We start from the raw sequence: 23,060 nt of genomic DNA on the forward strand, positions 1-23,060 counted from the left end.
CACAATATCAGGAGAAAGAAAGGAATTAAGTAGAGGAATACGCCGCTCATTGTTTATAGTTAAAATTGTTTTTTTTTTTGGAGAACTCAACTACGATATATGTTAGTCATTACAAGGCATTGATACATTATGAAGATGTGATAAACACAATAACTGCCTTAAGTTAAACCGATGAAGAGGCCTAAAGGTCGACTAAACATGGCCTAAAGTCAGACAAATTTATTACATTATTTATACCCTAAAGTTAATTATAAGTTGAGAAATATTAGTGATATAAGTGGACACGTAAAGTTAGCTTAACGGGGTATTTCAGGGATCCAAACAACCGGACCAAATTTTATACCCATCCCCTACTTACATGACACAATGAGAGGTTACCTAATGTGAAGAAAACACAATGTTGGGGCTTTAGACACAACAAAAACGCCTACTGAAACAAAAAGGTCAGATTTAGGTGGTATACTATTATTCCCCCCCCCCCCCCCCCCCCCGCCCCCCCAAACAATAGCAAGTCATGATAGCCTAAGCTACGACCATGACTCACAAATAAAAGGAAGCCCTGCATTGAAGGTCATTAAACAGACGAGTCTGCTAACTGAGTGACGGCCAAAGTAAGTTAGACTGGAAAATCAAATAAAGACATTCCTAAACTAAAATTTCTTCGGGTTGTCTATATCCAATGTTCTGAAAATTAAGTTGTGTTGCTCAGGCAAATGATTCACAATTTTACAAACCCGGTAGCCCAAGCTATGACCACTCACAAAATAACGGTTACATCGAAATTAAGTCCTGTATTTAAGGTACAATTGTCAAATATTGAAAATCTTTCGCAGGTTATCAAGACCAATAGAAATAGAGAACTAATATCCTTTTGTTTTTGGAGGTACAAGAAAAGAGAATATTTTTTGTAATAAGTTTAGATCATGCATTATTATACTGACCCACTAACGTTTTTTATTTTAAGTGTGAAGTATCCCACAAAATAAAACTCAAAAGAAAGAAAGAACATTTTGGTCATTGTGAAAATGTAAAGTTAGAAGATTACGATTTTCATTCGTTATAAAGAGAATTTACATGATAGAAGAAGGAACAGGGAGAGAAGATGCTAAAGTGGGATTCACCAAAGTAATAGAAGTAGTAACTAAAAGTGCCACAAAGTTACCTCTTCGAGGACCTCTGTCCAGCCGCAATAAGTACCACTAAACTCGGAACACGACCTCTCTTAAATCTCTAAGGGTCCATTCAGCTAACTAACAGATAAGACACATCGAGCGAGCATGAAGATCTGAATATCCGATTCTAAATTAGAGAATCAGCGTAAGTCAACGACGTAGATAAACCTTCAAATGCTTTCCAGCTCTGCTTAGAGGGTCTGGATAAAACAAAAACTCAAGGCCAATGTTCATGTAAAAAACCATACTGGAATTAATCTGAGGAAGAACAATACGTGTAGCAAGAGAAGCCATGGTGGGGATATTACTGATATAGTCATGTTCGAAGAAAGTTATGAAGGGTTTCGGGTGGATAATCAAAGTGATCGGATGATACTATCCTGAAGAATAAAGGCTCGTTAAGGGTTGAATGTGTCAGGCAGAAAACGTGGTGTGGAAAATGAAAACAAATTAGCGAAACCCCGTAAATATTCAAAGACATTAAAGGAGGATTCAACTGCTGACAATGATGTTTAAAGACAATTAGTTAAGAACTACAATGCGGAAAAACAGAGACGGAGATGGGAATAAAATATTACTTTTTAGATCCCTAGTAAGGTTTTATCTAAATATTTTTGCTCACTAGCAATTGAAAAAGAAAATGCAAGATTTTTTCTATTAATATATATATATATATATTATTCTTATGTATAGTTTTATTATCTAATTAACTTATGACATATACATTTTTATATAACAAACAAATGAATTATACCTTATTAAGACTTTTATTTGTATATCAATACTTATACAAATAAGAATAATATAAATTATTAATACATTTTCAATTAAACATTAATTTTCAACCAATTTCACATATCTTTCAAATGATGGGGATTTAGAGTTTCACGCCTTTTTATTAAATAGTACTTATTAAATAATTTTTATATTTAATATATGAATAATGTTTGTATTTAATCTAAATTATATTAATAATGTATGCATTAAGTATTATGACAAATTATTAATATTATTAGTAGAGTTTCACATCTCTTTATTAAACAATACTTATTAAATGTTATTTATATTTAATATTTATTAATAATGTTTGTATTTAATCTTAAATATATTAATAATGTACACATTAAGTATTATTAAAAATTGTTAATGTTATTAGTAGACCAAATGTATTTTATTAACAATATTTATACATTAAGTATTCTATTAATAATATTTAATAAGTATTATCTATATTTATAAGTGTTGAACTAGCCATAAAGTCAGAAAACTTTTCTATAAACATAATTCATTTGCTTGGTTATAAAATAAGGGATGGCGTAAGAATAAGTCTTAGTTTCCACTCCAATATTTTGATTATTCAACATTTGGTTCCCAAATAATCTAACCCTTTCAATATATCCTCAAATATTCCTATCATTGTTTGGGATGGTCCCAAATAATCTAACCCTTTCAATATATCTTCAAATATTCCTATCATTGTTTGGGATGGTCCCAAATAATCTAACCCTTTCAATATATCCTCAAATATTCCTATCATTATTTGGGATGGTCCCAAATAATCTAACCCTTTCAATATATCCTCAAATATTCCTATCATTGTTTGGAATGGGTGATACCTTTCGCCATAAAAAAAACATATAATCATTGGGTGATACCTTTCGTCATAAAAAAAAACATATAATCATAACTCATGTTCTTACACTGTTCTATAAGTTACGCTAAATTAAATAAATATTTTTCATATGCTTGGTATGTATTCCCCTCTAATCCAATTCGTGCTCCCCATTGTAAAATTAATTTTCATTTTATAATGTTTATTTTAATTATCTAATTAACTAATGGTATATACATTTTAGTTTTGTATACATTTTTGTAAAACAAATTAATTATACCTTATTAAAAATTTTAATTATATATCAATACTTTCACAAATAAGAATAACATAAATTATTAATAAATTTTCAATTAACTTCAGCCATTTTCAAATATCTTTCAAGTACGGATTTAGATTTTCACGCCTTTTTATTAAACAGTACTTATTAAATGTTATTTATATTTAATGTATGAATAATGTTTGTATTTAATCTAAAATATATTAATAATTTATGTATTAAGTATTATTAAAAATTAATAATATTATTAGTAGAATAAATATATTTTATTAATAATATTTGTATATTAAGTACTAAGCACAACCCTAGGCCTACGGGCGGGGCCAGAGGCGTATCTGTGGGGGTGTGAAGGGGTGCGGTCGCACCCCATGGATCCTCCCGAAAAAATAATATAGTAGTAGTAATTTTTCTTTTTAATATGAATATACGTTAAGTAAATCTGATGTAGTAAGCTGACACAAAAACGACTTTTGCTTAGTGGGTAAGGCGCGGGTGTTAGGAACGGGCGATCCCGAGTTTGAATCCGTCTATTAGCGTTTTGGAGTGGTTTTTTACATTTACATGTTTACACCCTCTACATACCCAACCGTATGTTTTTGGTTGTGGGTGGGTAAGGTGCTGGGTTCGAATCTCACTCTTTGAAATACTTTTTACTTTTAATATTTCAATTATCATAAATTCTTATAAAATTCCATTCAACTACCCTAAACACTATAAACTTCAATTCACCTATGATAAACTTCTACAAACTTCAATTCAACACCAAGAACCCTATAAAATTCAATTCACCTTCCATAAACTCCTACAAACTTCAATTCATCACTATGAACCCTATAAAATTCAATTCACCTACCATAAACTCCAACAAACATCAATTCATCACCATAAAACTTATAAAATTCGATTCAACTATCCTAAATTTTTGTAAAATTCAATTCAACTACTCTAAACCCCACATTCATCTACCATAAAATCCTACAAACTTCAATTCATGTACCATAAACTCTATAAAATTCAACTCAACTACCCTAAAACCTATAAACTTCAATTCATCTACCATAAATCTCTACAAAACTCAACGCTGCCATAAAGGTCGTTCGGTATCTATTGCAACAAGGATTGGCATTTCGCGAAAATGACGAATCTGAGATTTCACAAAATCCAGGTAATTTCATTAAATTGTTAAAGCTTCTTGCTCGAAATTGTCCAGAAATTTATGCAGTTACATTTGATAATACTGTTGGAAATTTAAAATTGGTTGCTCCTAATATTGAAAAAGATATTGCTTACTCATGTGCATATGAAACTATTAAGTGGATTATTAGTAATCTTGGTGATGCTTCCTTCTCTATTTTGATTGATGAAGCACGAGATATTTCTATAAAGGAGCAAATGACCATTGCAACTACCCCCGTTGAAAAGTTTTTTCAGCTATAAAACTAGTTAAAACACGCTTAAGAAGCAAGATGAGTGATCCGTGGCTGAATAATAGTTTAGTAGCCTTTATTGAAAAAGAAGTTTTTAGTGAAATTGACAATGAGACGATTATGCGAACATTTTAAATTGTGAACTCTCGTAGAGGTCAATTACGTTTGTAGTCGTTGATGTATTAATATAATTAATGAATATAAATATTTTGTTAATTACTGTGTTGAAAAAAAATTTAAGTATATAAATGGCACCCCCTAAGTGAAAATCCTGGATCCGTCCCTGGGCAGGGCAATGTCCTTTACGCAACCGAAGAAGTAATACAAATTATAAGTTAAAAAGTTTTTTAGAAAAACTCAATTGACAATTAATGAACCATGTAATAACCTAAATAAAAATAACTCGTTAAATTTACCAACAATTATATTTGTGAAATTAATAAACAAAACCAATATAATGTAATATTCGTGTAAATTCAGGAACAGTTTTCACTTGCCGAAGCATTTCAAAAAATGGTACCCTTTAATGAGGAAAGAAAAGAAGTTTTAAAAGAAGACATCCATTACATTAGCCTAAAATCTTCACCGTTATCTTAATGTTCGTTCAAATCTTCACAATTTTGAGATACGATTCTTGTGGATGTTAGATAATTGTGAAGATATTTGATCATTGTTGTTCTATTGATCTCCTCTGTAAAACGAGTTTGCTCGTGATTCTCTTGTGTGACTTCTTTAACCCGACAACTGGATTATAGTTCACCTGAAATTCTTTTCCAACAATCCCCCAACCTCGCTGTTTCTCACTTCCTCTTCCTATACAAATGGAAAATAAAAAAATCACTTAAAGCTATTAAAGACTAAGAAACAGCTAAATTAAAAAGTAACTAAAATTGTTCCAGCAGAATCAGCCATTCCTATTTCAGAAAGTTAGAACATTACTTATTCAAAATTCGACTTGATAATATAGCATGGATTCAGGAATTTGGTTTATTAGAAATAGTGATAAATAAAAGATAATTTCAAAGTCAAGAAGTCAACCCACTGGGTCAGTGTCGTCATAAAGATGAAATGAACTGAAGAAGTAACCATCAATCCTTTCAACAAAAAATGTTATCAATCCCTTATGCTAAAGGCTCATTGAACGGGATCAAAGATATCTATATTGAATTGCTTATTATTATGTGGCTTACATGGACCATTGTTAATATATATATATATATATATATATATATATATATAGTAAGGAAGACTCTTTTTTTTTTTTTTTGTTGAACTTAGTAAGGAAGACTCTTTGTTTTTCGAAGTGCTAAAATGATATTCACATTGTTTTATGAAATCGAATCTACTAATTATCACACTTTTTTAGAAAGATCGAAATCAATAATTCCCTCTTTAGTTTTTGTCAATTTCATGTAATGTAATTGCTTAATTACTATCCAAAAATAATTTGAACCAAAATTTAAGCCATGTGAAGGGCAACCTAAAACCAAAACACTTATTTGATAAAAAAAAAAGACAAACATAAATAACAATAAGAAATGTCTCAAGATAAAACCTTTTGAAGAGGAGGGGTCTGCGATCCTCAATATGTATTTCCTCACTCTCATTAGTTTCCTACACAAGAATATATACTCAGTTGATTGAAGGAGTCGCCGCATCTTGCAAAAATTAGGGGATGTGGTCGATCCTCACAAGGCCTGAAAATTAGTAAATACCTGCTTCACAGTTGAATTTTTCGTTTGAGTATGAGGCTCGATATTCATCTTTGCTTCAACGCTCAACTTTCTTGAAGTATTTGCATTTTATGATCCTCAAATTTTTGCATTTGCTAACATTCTAGTTGAAGCATTCCTGAATGCCGAAGAAACTTTAATGTTTTCAGGTAATTCTGGTTATTTAAAACTACATAACAGGCGCATCCTCCTACATAAAGAAAGAGTTAACTTAACGGGCTAATTTCCTACAAACATTTTAAAGATAGACACGATATCTTATTACAGAGTTCATCAATACAAACATAATTTCAAAATAAAGAGTTATCTTTAGTGAATCATATATTCAATAAGCACCAAGTCAGATTAGGGGTCACTCAAAAATTAATTCAAAGAATACAAATTGGACGGAAAGAAAGAGTTATTTCTTTTTAATGACCAAAAGAACAAAAGTACTTTGTTGAATAACACAAATAGTTTCATAAACGTGATATAATACTTTCTTATCTCCATATTCATATGTACTGAAAATACTTCTATAACCACATATCCATCTCTGTAAGAAATGATGATAAGTCACTTTTAAAACAGGACAAAGACAGCATGGGTGGGGAAAAAAAAATCAAACTGCGGAAAGATTCAAATTCACAACAATAGATTAACTTACGTTACAAAATTTAAACAACTCTTTTTGTCCATATAAATACACCTGAGGATGCAAAGTGAATTGATAACTGACCTTTGAAGATAGATTTGGGATTATGGAAAGTATAAAAATAATAAGAATCCGTAGAGTTCCTTAAATAAAGCCGAAACTTATTTAATGAAGATCGCTAAATTTTTTAAAGCATCTGTAGGATCTTATTCATCTCAAATAACATTTATAAAAGATTATAGCAAGCAACATCAAATATTTAGGACAAATGCAATTGTACATCGGGTTTTCTTATCAAATTTCGTTATATTCAAAAGTAATCTAAAAAAACTAACAAAGTTAAGTTGGAAACCATGTTGAAACTTTACCATTGTTTAAAAATAAAATGTAATGGTCCACTCAACATATGTGGTCAGTTGTTTGAAAATGGGAAAGTAATGAAGAACAACAGTTGAGTTTGTTGGTCTTGACATTATGATCCAAAAAAGTTAATAACGGGCGCACAAAATTGGCTCTTGGGTTAATAATACTGAGGTAGGTTTGAAGCTTCAATAATACTTTCATTCGCTCATGCAACTACATTAATTAATATAGTATATAATATTCATACCTCGAAGGGATATCTTCTGAAGGCAGGCTCGAACCAATTTTTGCAGAATATATGGAACCAAATGGTGAAAACTGGAAGAACAATGAGGAAAGGTGTTGACTGAGCCGCTCTTTTCGTACTAAGTAATCCAATAAGAAGAAATTGTGAGATAATCAATGCAATTATATACGCCCACGAGCGTCTGGCAAAAATCCTGCTAGACTTTCGTTTTATTGATTATAAACATTTATAATCTACAAAATCGAGAATCATTAAACGTATTATTACCAATGTGAGATGAGAAATGAACGATTGAAAGTTTAATTTCTACAATTATAAAATGGTTATCTGATGACGAAAAACAACATATGCAAGGGCAAAAAAGTACTACTATCGACGAAAGTAAGATTGGAGTCACAACAACATGAACCATACCAAGTAAGAAGTAAAGCTGAATTTGATGTTTTCATACATTAAAACAAATACCTCATTAGTCCATTGGCTATTCTCTATCCTTTTCTGTCTTCACCATGAAGAAATTCTTGGTAAAGAATCAAAGTTTCAACCTCAAAATCTCCCCGGCAAGTACAACCCATTGTTTTCAGTATACTGCCAAAAAAAGTTTTCATTGGCATTGATATGTCCATTATTTTCATTGGCATTGATATGTCCATTGTTTTCAGTATACTACCAAAAAGAGTTTTCATTGGCATTGATAAGTAACGAAGAAAATAGTTTTCATTGGCATTGATATGTCCATTGTTTTCAGTATACTGCCAAAAAGAGGTTATTATTGGTTGGTCGTTCCTTGCTCTCTTTTTTTTTTGTTGAAATAAGTTGGTCGTTCCTTGCTCGGTTTGAGAAACTATTAACTTAGATAAAAAAAACTTACTCATATGTTCAGTGGTGGATAAAAGTATTAAGCTTCCAAGGAACACATTAATAAGAGACGAATTTCACCCTAAATATAAATGTCGTCGTTGTACCAAATGTCGTATGAACTGTAATGATGTCCGAGTCTTCAGACGTGTGAACATGTTGTATGATGGAAAAGTGAGCAAGGGTTGTAGTATACAAAATGTCAATTTGCTTTAGCGGATCATGGAATTTGGGGGATTTGTAGCTATCAGTTCATATCAATATATCATATTAAACATCGAAATCAATGAGTATATTCTTGGTTCATAGTCAGCAAATTAGTACGAATAAAGTTCGACTAGGCACGGGTGCTTCCTATCACGACTAGGGTTTAGGTCTACCGGACGAAAATTACTTCTTTCTTCCTCCTCCATCGTCGACCGAATTTTGTTCCTTGTGTCAACAACTTCTCCTTCGATATCATCGATCACAGTGATGGAAGTAACTTTAGAGAACTGTCTTCTCGATTCAGTTTTTATATATGACAAATATTTATCGAGAGGAAGAAAATCACACCTGAGGATGTTTTTCAATATAGCCCAATTATCTATCAATTGTTTACCTTGATCAAGAAGTCTCTATTGCAGTGTATTGAATTGTTCATAGATTCTTTCAGACATATGTTGCTCAACCATAAAAACCTTATCTTTGTCATGAACATCTTGATTTCTGAACCAATCTTCCGTGTGTTGAATCCAGAAATTTATATGAAATTGACCTTCGAATAGTGGAATTTTAGAAACATGATGAATTTTTCTTTCATCTTCTCGATCAATATAAAATTTAGTTGTATCGCGAATAGGATCCCAACATAAACGTGGAAAATTTTCCAACATTCAAGAGGAGATGTATCCATAGATATGTATATAATTTTTTTTTTTGTGTGAAAAAAAAACTAGAATTTTGATGGCTCTGAATACCACTTGATGTAGTCGCAGCGGAATTTAAAGAAGATAATAAAAGTAAACGAAGAACGAATAAAGAACGATCGAATAACTCTAAATAACTGAAAACTTTATTAAACTTGATTGGTTTTTCTCTTCAACATAAATCATAAAGACATATTGGACCTCCTTTTATAGGATATTAGACTTTCCTATATAGACTCAAACTGAATTTCCTAATTAATGAAAATACTGAAATAATGCAACTTTCTAAACCTAGGTTCAATAAGAATCTTACTAAACTTGGGCTCTTCCTAAAACCCTAATGATATGGCCGACTGACCTAAGAAGTTGAACCGGTCGTGAGGCCCACGGACGGAATGTTTCCGTCCGGCCCACGGACGGAATGTCCGGCCCGGTCGTGCCTGCATCAATTTCCCTCCATCACTGTTTTCCTGGTTACTTGTGAGGTCTAGGGTTTTGAAGGGAAAGACAACTGAAGATTAGGGTTACAAGTTGTCTTTTATATGGTCAAGTATTAAAGACAAAGTCTAATCTTCAGTCAAGACAATAAAAGCCCAGCCCAACTCAATTCTTCAGCCCAGCTCAACTATTCATATTCTGCTAAAGGCACCCTCAGTGCATTTGAACCTACAACAAGAAAAGTTAGTTAGTAATTAACTTGTCATTTTTCTGTTACCTTAGCAGAAATCTGTTTTCTCTCTCTCTCTCTCCCTCTTCTCTTAACTTGTTTAAATAGAGAATGTAAATGATGGGATGATTTGATTGAAATAAAATAGACTTCCGAAGAAAACTTAGTGTTTAATTTGTATGTAAAGAGAAATGATTTGTTTTCTTTTTTGACTACCGATTCAAATTTGTTTTATGCTAAGACATTACACAATTAAGATACATCTTTAGCCAACTCCGGTTTAGATACTTTCTTTGAAATTTATTATCAACCGTCCTGATTAAAAAAGAAAGAGGGATGGCGGAGAATATTAGCCCCAATCAAAGGAGACCTAAAGCTAAATAGGGAACCTAAAGCCAAATGCTCCCGGAGCTCTATTTTCTTGTTGAGCTTCATTGCTAATTGTTTGAAGTAGAGGTTTAGTTATGCTAAACAAAGGTTAACTAGTTCTAACAATGGGAAATACGTTTTACAACATTCGAAACACGTTCGTGATGTATCACTTCATGACACGATCAATGTCATTGCCTGCGGCTGAAGGACGTGGGGTATGCATTTCTTGATTAATGGAGTCATGTTCCATAGTAACATTTTTTCGTTGAAAGATGTTCCACATTTAACATGTTTGACAGAACTGTATGCTCTTAGAATACTGGTTATACTAGAATATATTTATACTCAAAATAGGTTATTCAACCCGAAGATCAGACGATTTATTATTTCCACACTAAACGAATTGAAATATGTGGTAGAATTAGATGAGTTACACATCAATTGCTTCACACCTACTGATTAGTGGACCAAACGAGAAAACTAGGTGTTGTATGTTTTTGGTAAAGTTCACTAACCAGATTCACATAGATATGAATTTCACCGTCGGTAAAAAGAACCTTCATTTTGATTCGCTCATTGGTTAAGTCATAATTTGCACCAAAATAACCACATCTGGTTCAAAAACAAATTTCTTTCATACGCATTTGCTCAATTTGTTTCTGATTAGGTCAAAAGCCAGTCGAAAACGATTGATGAGAAGTCAACGATGAATGACACTATGCTGGCATATCTCCTTAGTTGATGACGACTCTCTCCTTCTCATATTTTGACCAAAAGTAAGTTAGAATCAGGGGCGAGCCCACATAGGGGGTCGTGAGGCGCGTGCCCCCACAACCCTAATGTGAGTTGTATGTGTTAAATTGCACTTGTGACTATATTATGTATCTATAGTTCCACAATTTAAACAAAATTCTTCTCTAACTCAAGTGATGAAACGCTTGGATTACATTGTGGAGGTTTTGGGATCAACCCACACACAACACCTTTCTTTCTTGAATTTCCACTACTTATACTTTTTTCGTACAATGTCTACTATTTACATTAGTTGAAAGTATTGTTTGGTTTAAGATGACTGGTTATTGAAAATACTTTATAAAGTTCATGTTTGGTCTAAAATTGGTTCTTATTAATTGAACTAATTCAATTTTGGCCTCCTCAAAGTGACCAAGTTAATAAAACGACTTCGTACAGATGATGAATTTTCTAAATAACTCTCTTAATTTTGATTCTGTCTGATTTTTCAGTGACTTGTATTTCGGACTTCAAGATTGTTTTTTTACACGTTTGTTATAGTAAACATGTTATTAGAAAGAAAAGTTTATCCTTATTTTTTTCCATTACGATCACTTGCTCTTCATCATCTCCACCACATTTTCTTAATCTTCATCACTATCTCTTCATCCCTTCCTTTGTTTTTTATTTTAATCTTTTTTGGGAATGCAGTTGGGGGAAAGATCTCCCAACCATATTGATGAGAAAATTATTACTTGTTGTACATCAAAATTACCCTGGAATATCTAAACTATAAATAAAATTTTGTTGAATTTTTTTTTTTCTAGCCTGATCGTATACTATGGAATTCTTTCACTAACTGTAACAAAAAAGTGCCCCCACTCATAAAATTTGCTGGCCTCGCCACTGGTTAGAATGCTCTTTATTATTCGCTTCTCTCATTTTCTCGTTTAAATTAGTTCTCTCCTGGATCAGAGTGTAATAGTTCCATTTTATCCTGTGCCTGATCAAAATGTGTCGACATAGTAACATGATTTAGTAAGCCATTAAAACTATATGCTTTAGTTTCATTACATATTATCTTGGTCAAAATTTCTTTATCAATAGTTTGATTTCTTGAGTAATAATTAGATAAGTAAAGTATAAAAGAAAGAACAAATGAGACATTTTCTCATTTCCTTAACTCAAATTTTAAGAGACATTGTGTGAATTAAGAGATATGCATTATTTAATTTTTTTTTTTTTTTTTTTTTTTTTTTTGAAGCCAAGGGAACCATTTCCATTAATAAGTGATAAAATCACATTGTTTACATGGATGATACATCATTTATTTCTCTCCTCTGAAAACTTCATGAGAGTTACATACATTTAAATGCAAAGTGCCTCATGAAGAGAAAGAAATGGGACTAGACACTGACTCAAAACAAAAGACCCTAAAGGCCGACAAAAGATCCTAAAGATCGTGAATGAAAAGACCCTAAAGGTCGACAAAATATTACAGAAAAATAAATAAAAGAACCATCGCCTTCTTGCCGAAAAACCGTCGTTCACCGGAAAATCGCCGCTGCCGCCAGAAAACCACTTCCGTCACCGGAAAATCGTCGCCATCTCACCACCATAGAAATCACATTACCACCGATGGGTTTGGCTTGGCATCTACTGGTTCTTCTTCTTCATCTTCCTTTCTTCTTCTGCTTCTTCTTCTTCTTCTTCTTCTTCTTCTTTCTATTCTTCTTCTTCTTTTTCTCTTCTTCTTCTTCATAAAATAAAATAAACATGGAGGAACTACACCATTACAGATACATAAATATAAACTTGGAGGAACTACATAATGTTAATGTTAAAAACAAACAATAATAATAGGGAAAAAGGACCAGCCCTTCTTGATAGATAATAAAAAGGACCAGCCCTTCTTCTTCTTCTTCTTCCTGTTCTTCTTCAATCCAAAGAGATTTTGTTGAGGAAACGGTTAGATGGAAGGGGAGTCTTCCTTCTCTTCTGTTCTTTACCAATATAGTCTAAAGATAAAAGGTGAAGAAAAGAATCATGATGAATAAAAGATGTTTGTTGAGATAATAACATGTAAGCACTTAGAAACCAATTAGGTTTCTATTCACATCCATCACAAACAGAAGGTGTGGGTTAAAGGAGGAGATGAGATTGGTAAATCTTTAAACTGCAAAAGAGAGAAAGAGAGGAGAGGAAGAAACTAAAACAGGAAACATAAAAGTTCCGGCGAAGGGAGGACCCTTCGCCGGAGGAAATTGACTAGATCTGAAAAACGGTTTTAGGCAGAGAAGTTAGAGAGAAGAGACCCTTCGTGCCGCATTATTTAATTCTTTATATATAATCTTCTCATTTATTTCCAAAAAGATCTTCTCATTTGATTTGCTCAAAGTATGAAACCTAATTAATAAGAACAGCTGCCGACTTTATTTTCTTCAAGAATACAAAAATCCCATTTCTTCTCATTTTTGTAGGTGGGGAATTGTTGTTTAGTTGACTAATCAATTAAGAGTTATTTCCCAAATGACCCCCTACTTTATGACCACCTTTCCACGTAGCCCCCTACGTTACCAAAAATACTAGATAGTTCTGTTTTTCGTTACCGTTAAATGTCCGCCACCTCTCTCTCCTCCATCTTGTCACCTCTCTCTGCCACATCATCTCCCTCGCCACCTTTCTCTGCACATCATCTCTCTCTGCCACGTCAACTTAACTTTTCGACCGGCGACCTTCAGGCACTAAAAAAAAAGATTCTCCTCTCTTTCTCTCTCTCTAAACACTCCGGCGAAGGGGTTTCCCTTCGCCGGAGGTCTGTTGAACCAGACCTTCGAAGGTCTGTGGAACCAGACCACCGGCGAAGGGAAACCCCTTCGCCGGAGTATTTAAAAAGAGAGGAGAGAATTTTTTATGTTTTCTTATGTTTGAAGGTCGCCGGCCGAAAATTTTTCCGGTCGGCGACCTTTGTTGGAGAAGAGACATGTAAGGTGGAGAGAGAAAAAAAATTAAGTTGGCGTGGCAAAGAGATATGTCATGGCAGAGAGAGTTGATGAGATGGAGGAGAGTAAGTTAACAGACATTTAACGGAAAAAGGGGACTATCTGCGTACTTTTGATAAAATAGGGGGCTACGCAGGAAGCTGGTCATAAAGTAGGGGGCCATTTGGGAAACAACCCATCAATTAACTATAAGACTTCTTACCGAGTAGAAAAAGTCAACTATTGACTTTATCTAGCAAATACAAATCAACTTTGGCTCTCCTGTATATAAGGGTCTTCACCTATTGATCTCAAACTCACAAACCAATATTTCATCACACACACCAAGATCTCCATAACCAATTCTACTATGTCTATTCTCATCAAATTACTCCCTCTTTATTATCTTCTCACCTTCACTTTCTCTCTCCACAATGCTCTTGCTCAAAGTTCAAGCAGTCCTGACCCTCTTTTCCATGTTTGTTTTAACACACAAAACTACCCAACTAATGGTTCATATGATAAGAACTTGAACAATCTATTCAATACACTCTCTGTCACTGTTCCTTTTACAGGTTTTGGGCTTGGGTCTAAGTCTAATGAGCAACGGGAAGATCGTGTTAACGGGCTTGCGTTATGTCGAGGAGACGTAAACCCCACCGTTTGTAAGAGTTGTGTAGTTAAGGCCACGAAGGAGATTCGTGATCATTGTCCTAGTGATAAAGGAGCCATAATTTGGTATGATAATTGTCTTTTGAAATACTCTGACATGAGGTTTTTTGGCTTGATAGATAATGCAAATAAGTTTTACTTATATAATATTCAAAATGTAAGTAATCCGCTTTCGTTTAACCGAAAAACTAAAGAATTGATCGTGGGTTTGAGTACTAAAGCTTATATGAATCCAAGAAAGTTCGCTACGGGAGAGATGAAGATGGAAGGATCAGAGAAGCTGTATGGACTAGTTCAGTGTACAAGGGATCTGTCTAGTAGTGCATGTAAGAAGTGTTTGGATGAAGCAGTAAGTGAACTTCCAAGCTGTTGTGATGGTAAAAGAGGAGGAAGAGTTGTTGGTGGAAGCTGTAATTTTAGATATGAGCTGTATCCCTTTGTCAATGCTTGAACTACCTTAATTGCCATGATTTGTACAGTAATATATACAAAGGGACATGAAAGGCAGAAAGAATCTGGGCAGAAATCCTATATGGTTTGTCGTGGTTCGAGGTTCAGTAGATCAGAGTCATCAAATGCACGAACCACAATAAGCTACATAAGATATTTGTGTAGAGTCTTCCTAGTTTTTCTTGTTTCCTAGCATTTTCTGATTTGTATGAATGTAATAAATTTGTTTCTATACCATATCTTTTTTTTCCCTTAAATGGCTCATTATCAACTTAGGAATAAAATCAACATCAGACAAAGTAGTTTTTCATTTAGCTAGAACATCAGTTACCTTGTTCTTGTATCTATTTACATAGATAAAAGAAATATTTTCAACAGAAGATCCAAGTGATCTTATAGTACCCGAACAGTAATTTGATGCCCAATGAGCAAACGATGCTTTGTTGTTTAACTTATCAAGAACCCACTTTGCATCTCGTTCGGTTCTATCACCACCTTCCTGTAATTGTTTACCATGCCCCGAAGTACCGCTTGAAGTGCCACCATAGCTTCTCCACATTTGACACATAAGAAGAGGAACATCAATTAATCTCATCAATAAGAGATGGGACATGAAAATTGTTCAAGCAAGCTTTCCGCACAAACATTTGAATTCTAGGTGTAACTCCTAATCTGCAAATTCTTTTGCTAATTGTCTCATTACTAAGTTTGTAATCCTGATATTGTGTCAAATGATTATACATGGAAGACACTGTAAAAATATCATCATGTTAGTCATTACAAGGCATTGATACATCATGAAGATGTGATTAACACAATAACTGCCTTAAGTTAAACCGATGATGAAAGAGGCCTAAAGGTCGACTAAACATGACCTAAAGTCAGACAAATTTATTACATTATTTATACCCTAAAGTTATAAGTTGAGAAATATTAGTGATATCAGTGGACACGTAAAGTTAGTTTAACGAGGTATTTCAGAGATCCAAACAACCGGACCAAATTTTATACCCATCCCCTACTTACATGACACAATGAGAGGTTACCTGATGTGAAGAAAACACAATGTTGGGGCTTTAGACACAACAAAAACACCTACTGAAACCGAAAGGTCAGATTTAGGTGGTATACTATTATTTTTTTCTCATTGCAATGAATATGACTAGTTAGAATTTGAATCTAGCTCGTCGAAATCTGAATCATCTAATTTAAAGAAAAAAAAGAAAACCAATATCCATCATTCATACAAGTTAAACGTTGGGTCGGATTTAAGACCTGACTTAGGAAGCAAAACAAACACTACCCTAATAGAGGGTCTAAATTTTTATATATTAGGCAAATTTGTTTTATTCGAATTGCTCATCAAAACAAATGGATCTAAATTATCAAAACAAATGGATCTAAATATTTTGTTTTGTTGAAAGATGAATGGGTCAGCTTGGTTATATAGTGTTGGGTTCGCGCCGAGAAGACAGTCAAACCACCTAGAAGACAATGCCCAGTCCCATTGTAAGAAAAATTCATCCTTACAAGCACATCATATTAATTTTAAAAGAACTTCCTTCTTATATCTAATAAACTAAAGTAAACTAAATATTAAGCAACCAATAGTTATTGGGTATTTGATGAATTCAGTTCTTTTTCCAACAAGAATTAAGGTTGATTTGCTCAAACAGAAAAGAAGAAGAAGAAGCAGCTAGCCCACCAAGTTGGGTTAATTTCATGATGAATAATTCTAACTTCATACATATATAGTCATACTTAGAAAAAGTCAGCCATTAAAATCCCATTATATAAAAGCCTAGTTATCAAACCCAAAATTTCACAGACCATTAAAATCTCTTCCAATACTTAGTTATTATTACATAACCATCTCTCAATTTTTTTATCACCACCATGTCTCTTCTCATCAAATTACACCCTGTCAACTATCTTTTCTTCTTATCTTTCTTTCTCCACAATGCTCTTGCTCAAAGTACTAGCAGTCCTAACCCTCTTTTTCATGTTTGTTTTAACAAAGAAAGCTACCCCATTGATGGTCCTTATGGTAAGAATCTAAACAATTTGTTTGGTTACCTCTCTTACACTTCACCTCCTTTTGGTTTTGGACTTGGATCTTTGGGACGGGTAGAATATCGTGTTCACGGTCTTGCCTCATGTCGTGGTGACGTAAAAGCGAAGGATTGTAAAACTTGTATTGTTAAGGCCAGTGGCAAGATTCGGCAGCTTTGTCCGAATAACAAAGGAGCCATTGTTTGGTACGATAATTGTCTTTTAAAGTACTCGAACGAGAAGTTCTTTGGCAAGATAGATAATGAGAACAAATTCGCTTTGTATAATGTTAATAACGTGAGTGATCCTGTTTCGTTTAATCACAAAACAAAAGAGTTCCTCTCACAACTATCTGATAAGGCTACATTGACTGGTGTATCGTTCGCTAGTGGAGAGACTAAGCTCGAAGGATCGAAGAAACTATATGGACTAGTTCAATGCACTAAGGATCTGTCTACTAGTGAATGTAAGAAGTGTTTAGATGATGCTTTGTCTCAACTTCCAAGTTGTTGTAATGGGAAGGAAGGAGGAAGAGTTGTTGGTGGGAGTTGCAATATTGGATACGAGTTGTATCCCTTTGTGAATGCTTAGATTATATTGAATTGATCCACACTTCAACTTATATCTAGGGCTTATAAGTAGGAGGGTTACTCTAATATTGTATGAAAAAAAATAAGTTCTTTGACGAACCCAACAATACTTGTATTGCCGTTGACAAATAAATACTTATTTCAACTTTTTAGCTTTTAACATTGTCAATTACTCGGCCAACATTTGATAGCTCAAGTGATGGATAATGTTGACATAAACTCCAAAAATCCTGGAGGTCCCAAATTCGTTTCCTAGAGAAGATGGATTCAATGGTTTGGTTGGGCTATAGGCCCAAGAGGAGATGGATTCAATTGTTTAGTTGGGCTATAGGCCCATTCGTACATGGTAGTCAATTTCCAAAAAAGAAATGGACACTAATCGTACCAAACTATATCATAAACACCAAAACCCTAGTTTTATTAAAACCGGCAATATTAAAAGACCTTCCTTAGCAGTAAACCTTTTTAGGGTTTTAACTCCTCTATTAAATAGTACTTCTTCTCCCTCTTCTTCCTAGAAACCCTAACCCTAGAGTCAAGTCGAGATGGGTAGAGTTATTCGTGCACAACGTAAAGGAGCTGGGTCTGTCTTCAAATCCCACACTCATCACCGAAAAGGTCCTGCTAGATTCAGAAGTCTCGACTTCGGTGAACGAAATGGTTACCTGAAAGGTGTTGTTACCGATATCATTCATGATCCAGGTCGTGGTGCACCACTTGCCAAGGTCACTTTCCGTCACCCTTTTCGATACAAAAAACAGAATGAACTTTTTGTTGCTGCTGAAGGTATGTATACAGGTCAGTTCCTGTATTGTGGGAAGAAAGCTAATTTAATGGTGGGTAATGTTCTTCCTTTAAGTTCTATACCTGAAGGAGGTGTTGTTTGTAACGTTGAGAATCATGTTGGTGATAGAGGTGCTCTTGCTAGGGCTTCTGGTGATTATGCTATTGTTATCAGTCATAACCCTGATAATGGTACTTCTAGGTAAACCTCTAATCTTTCATTATTATTGCATGCTTGTTTTTCGTTATTAGGGTTTTGTCTATAGAAGTACAATATGATCATTTAATATTTTAGGGTTTGTTCTTTATTAGGGTTTAAGGTTTAGGGTTTTGGTTAGGTATCATTTAAGCATGATATCCTTTGTGTGTATATTTTTAGGATCAAGCTCCCATCAGGAAGCAAGAAGATAGTACAAAGTGGGTGTAGAGCCATGGTTGGCCAAGTTGCTGGTGGAGGTAGAACTGAGAAGCCATTGCTTAAGGCAGGAAACGCGTACCACAAGTTTAGAGTGAAGAGAAACTCATGGCCCAAGGTTCGTGGTGTCGCTATGAATCCAGTGGACCATCCTCATGGTGGTGGTAACCACCAGCATATCGGTCATGCCAGTACTGTTAGTCGTTCGAAACCACCCGGTGCCAAGACTGGTCAAATTGCTGCTAGAAGAACAGGTTATAAAAGAGGTTCAGCTGCTGTTGCTTCTTCTAAGGCAGACAAGTTTTAGTTTAGTAGGTTATTATGATCATTGATTCCGTTGTCTTCATGTTTTGGTTTATTTTCTGGTTCCTCGTTTCTATTAGGTCTCCATACAATCGTTATGATGTTTTTGATTTAATAAGTATGGTTTGGTCATTAGTTATTATAGTAAAGTTGGGTGATGATAATTATTTAGTAATGATTTTGTTTATGTTAAGAGTTAATTGTGTGGATGGGAAAATACAAAAGCAAACAAAGGGATCTAGTATCTAAATCTAGTAGGCAGGTATAGTGGGGCTCCTGAAAGAGGGCCTAAACATTGGGATGGTTGTCTTCAACCACAAAGTTCCATCCTGCAATGCAATTATATCTCATAGGTGTCAATACCGTCGTTCGCCCAACGACTTCAAAGCCAATTGATCCCTCCGCCACCAAATCAAATCAAACCAGTATTAACGTGGATGCAATTTCGCTACGAAAGGGTTAGAGCATGTGAAGCAGTCGTATGAGATCAAGACGGAACTATTATCGCCACCGCATCAAACATTATAAATGAACATTCGATTGAAATTGCAGAAGGTCGAACTTTCTTATCGTTACCGTTTCAGCAGAGTTATTGATGAAGGTGATGCAATTACAATGGTTCAAGGAATAACAGCCCAATAAGATGAGATACCTTGGCAACTTCATCTTATAATCAGTGATATTAATTCCAAATGTGATCTCCTTTGAGTGGGTATTGTTTAGCCATTGTTTTTTGGAATGAAACTCACCGCCACTTTGCTTCCTATGCTTTTGTTAACTTCTTGGGTTTTGGGGATTCTTCTATTTCTCTAAAGGGCGCTTCTAAATGCGCTGGGCCAAATGGCTGTAAGCGGATAGCTATATAAGCACCTGCCGCAACAGTTAGATTTTCTATAGGCGCTAGAAAATCTGTAAGCACCCAACGTTAACCTTCTCACCAGACTTAGGTTTTCCGAACCATATTGCAACTCGTCTACTTCGTGGGGAAAATTAATGAAATTAAGTTTTTACCATGACCCCGCAATTATACTTACTCGGATCATTAACTTTGGCCCAAATCAATTGTTAAACCCACCCAAACTTCGACCAAACAAAGAAGAAGATGATTATTAACAACAGGAAAGGTGTCTGTCTGCCAATTTCTCTCACGAATTAGTGCTTACGAGATATAATTGCAATGCAATTAGTTTAATGATTTACCAATGAAATTAGTATTCTTCTACAGCAAAAGAGACGTTTAGAAAGTTACAATTTTGAAATAATTCTAATAGTATAAAATCATTACAGAGTCATCTTATTTAGTAACTTTCTCATCTTAAAGTAGTTAAGATAATTCTGGCGAGAGGGTCCCTCTAAGCCTGTCAATGGATATCCGAATATTCGACATCCGATTTGCATCCGTATTCGAATTTTAAAAAAAATTCTGAAATTTCGGATATCAGATACAGATTCGGATATTCTTATCGGATATCGGATACGGATACACTAATATTCGATCCGATAAATATCCGTATCCGATAAATATCCGTATCCGATAAGTAATAAAACAAAACAATAATAAATTAAATTGATTTGTAATCATATATAAAATTTATGGTTGAGATTTATTATTTAGATCAAATGGTTAAAAAATTATGGGAAAAATTTAAAATTTTGTTAAAGTTTCAGATATAGGATATTATTCGATATCCGTTAATATTATCGGATCTGGATATTGATTTATAATATTCGTCGGATAATTATCGGATACGGATATTCGGATAGCTTATCGGATTCGGATACGGATATGCCTATATCCGATACGATAAGCTACCGTTTACAGGCCTAGGTCCCTCAGCCAGAACCCTTCACAGGAAATTAGACTAAGCTTGCAGCAGAGGTAGTGGTGAGAGGAGAAGAGGAAGAAATAAAAAGGTTAAAAGATATTTAGGGCAGGTGAGTGTTCTCAAGAAACAAAAGAATTCTAGGGTCCGTTTGATACGCGAAAAAAATATATGGATAAGAAAACGACTTTCTTTCCCATTAGAAAGAAAAGGGAGGAATTTCTTACCTCAAAGTCAAATTTAGGAGTTTGATAAGACGGTGAGAAAAAGAGTGTCTTTAGACAAATGTTCATTAATTATTTTTTATTTATTAATTCGCCCTTTAACCAATATATAAATGTTAGGGATTTAAGGGGTGCCTTTAGAACTTAAGGGGGTGCCTTTGGACAAATATTTATTAATTAAGTTTTATTTATTAATTGGGTCTTTAACCAATATATAAATGTTAGGCATTTAAGGAATGCCTTTAGAATTTAAACTTATTTATTAATTCAGTTTTATTTATTAATTGGACAGATATGAACAGAGAGAGTTACGGTAGGAGAGAAATAAAGAGAGAAAGTTACGGGAGGAGAGAGTTATGGGAGGAGGGAGAGAGTGAGAAATCAACTTTCCCATCCAAAAGGTGGGGAAAAAAAAATTAGACCATATGCACGCTTTTTTTCTCTTAGGAAATTGATTTTCTTACCCACAGTGACCAACCAAACAGCGGAAAACTGATTTTCCTGGGAAAACGACTTTCTTACTCACATTTTCCCACGTATCAAACGGACCCTTAATTTCATTTTTCTTCTAAAACATTTTGTACTCCCTACGAAAAAATATTCTCTAAGCGGACACAATTTTTCTTTTTTGGAAATTGACTACGATCTACGATAGTCTTTACATTGGCATTGATACATCAAAGATGTGATAAGCACGAAACTACCGAATTCAAACTCTTACAAAAACAGGCCTATAGCCCAACTAAACTAGGGTCTAAAGTCCAACAACATTATTTATACCTTAATAACCCAAGTTCAATAAACTATAGAAACCATCTCCTCTGGTAATCGAATATGAGACTTCCAGGATTTTGGAGATTATGGCAACTAATTGTTGACTCTAAACGGAGACAATTGATATTGATTCGGGGCCTATATAATACTCAAGACATTTAACTCAGCCGAGAGAGGACCAATGGACCATAATTGCCAATATTCACTTCTCTTTTGTTTTTTTTGTAACTAAACTGCCGTGGAGTTAACGCGCCAAAAGGTATAACAAAACAAAATAAAAGTCAGTTTGCCCTCAGTTAGTTGTTTCTTAACGTTGCGGTCAATGTTCCTCCATCCTTAGTGGTGTTTTTAACAACGAACCTTACTCCCCGCCACCGCTTCCTCGATGTCTCAATCCTAGAACTTCTTATCCCATACTCCTCGTTGTTATATAACTACAAGAGTGTCTACCCCTTCCACTGCCACGTTGCAGTCATCAACTACCTTTTCCTCGAGAACCCCAAACAGAATATCTAAAAACTCTATCTCACTGATATAAACGGTAATGATCTGTCGGAGTACCGAAAGTGAATGAGAAGAGGAGTATGGGATTAAAAGACCAAAATAAAGCCTCGTTACTTTGGTTGCACGGATCAGGCAAGTCGTAGGAAAGATAGTGAGAGAAAAGACATGTTTGCGTATGTAACGTCATCTCTCACTTTTTAGAATCTCGAGGTTCCTCCACCTTCACAAAACCCTAGATACCAACTGTTCTAGTTTTTTTTGTTGCAAAATCGTGGGTTATTTCCCTAATGGCCCCCAACTTTGTGACTGGCTTCCTGCCTGGCCCCCTACTTTACGAGAAATACTCATATGACCCCCTTCTGTTATAACACCGTCACTCTCTCTTCTCCATCATGTTTTCTCTCTCTGCCAAGTCACGCCACATCATCTATTACGCCACCTCATCACCTTCTCCGGCAGAGGTCGCCGGCCGGCCAAATTTTCG

At 34.4% G+C, this 23,060-nt stretch overlaps 2 protein-coding genes and 1 pseudogene across 2 annotated transcripts; all 3 read left to right on the top strand.

Annotated features, from left to right (window-relative positions):
• The first annotated feature begins 14,356 nt into the window (after positions 1 to 14,356).
• Positions 14,357 to 15,156, top strand: LOC147555761 (antimicrobial ginkbilobin-2-like protein). Its single transcript, XM_086658528.1, has one exon. It carries the CDS (start codon positions 14,357 to 14,359, stop codon positions 15,107 to 15,109), a length of 753 nt encoding a protein of 250 aa, XP_086514654.1. The 3' UTR covers positions 15,110 to 15,156.
• Positions 15,157 to 17,004: 1,848 nt separating this feature from the next.
• LOC147555762 (antimicrobial ginkbilobin-2-like protein pseudogene) lies at positions 17,005 to 17,751 on the top strand (annotated as a pseudogene).
• Positions 17,752 to 18,201: 450 nt separating this feature from the next.
• LOC147555763 (large ribosomal subunit protein uL2z-like) lies at positions 18,202 to 19,444 on the top strand. The gene is made up of 2 exons (XM_086662816.1): positions 18,202 to 18,735; positions 18,913 to 19,444. Exons 1-2 carry the CDS (start codon positions 18,296 to 18,298, stop codon positions 19,253 to 19,255), a joined length of 783 nt encoding a protein of 260 aa, XP_086518942.1. The 5' UTR covers positions 18,202 to 18,295; the 3' UTR covers positions 19,256 to 19,444.
• The last annotated feature ends 3,616 nt before the right edge of the window (positions 19,445 to 23,060 follow it).

Source organism: Eschscholzia californica, unplaced genomic scaffold (genome assembly GCF_041429995.1).
Source record: "Eschscholzia californica isolate CP2 unplaced genomic scaffold, dmEscCali1.0.p SCAF_2, whole genome shotgun sequence".
NCBI lineage: Eukaryota > Viridiplantae > Streptophyta > Magnoliopsida > Ranunculales > Papaveraceae > Eschscholzia > Eschscholzia californica.

Excerpts from the sequence above, each read along its gene's own strand:
- LOC147555761 (XM_086658528.1), top strand. The coding sequence starts at position 14,357 with ATGTCTATTCTCATCAAATTACTCCCTCTTTATTATCTTCTCACCTTC.
- LOC147555763 (XM_086662816.1), top strand. The coding sequence starts at position 18,296 with ATGGGTAGAGTTATTCGTGCACAACGTAAAGGAGCTGGGTCTGTCTTC. Across the intron at positions 18,736-18,912 it reads CCTGATAATGGTACTTCTAG|GATCAAGCTCCCATCAGGAA; the intron begins GTAAACCTCTAA and ends GTATATTTTTAG.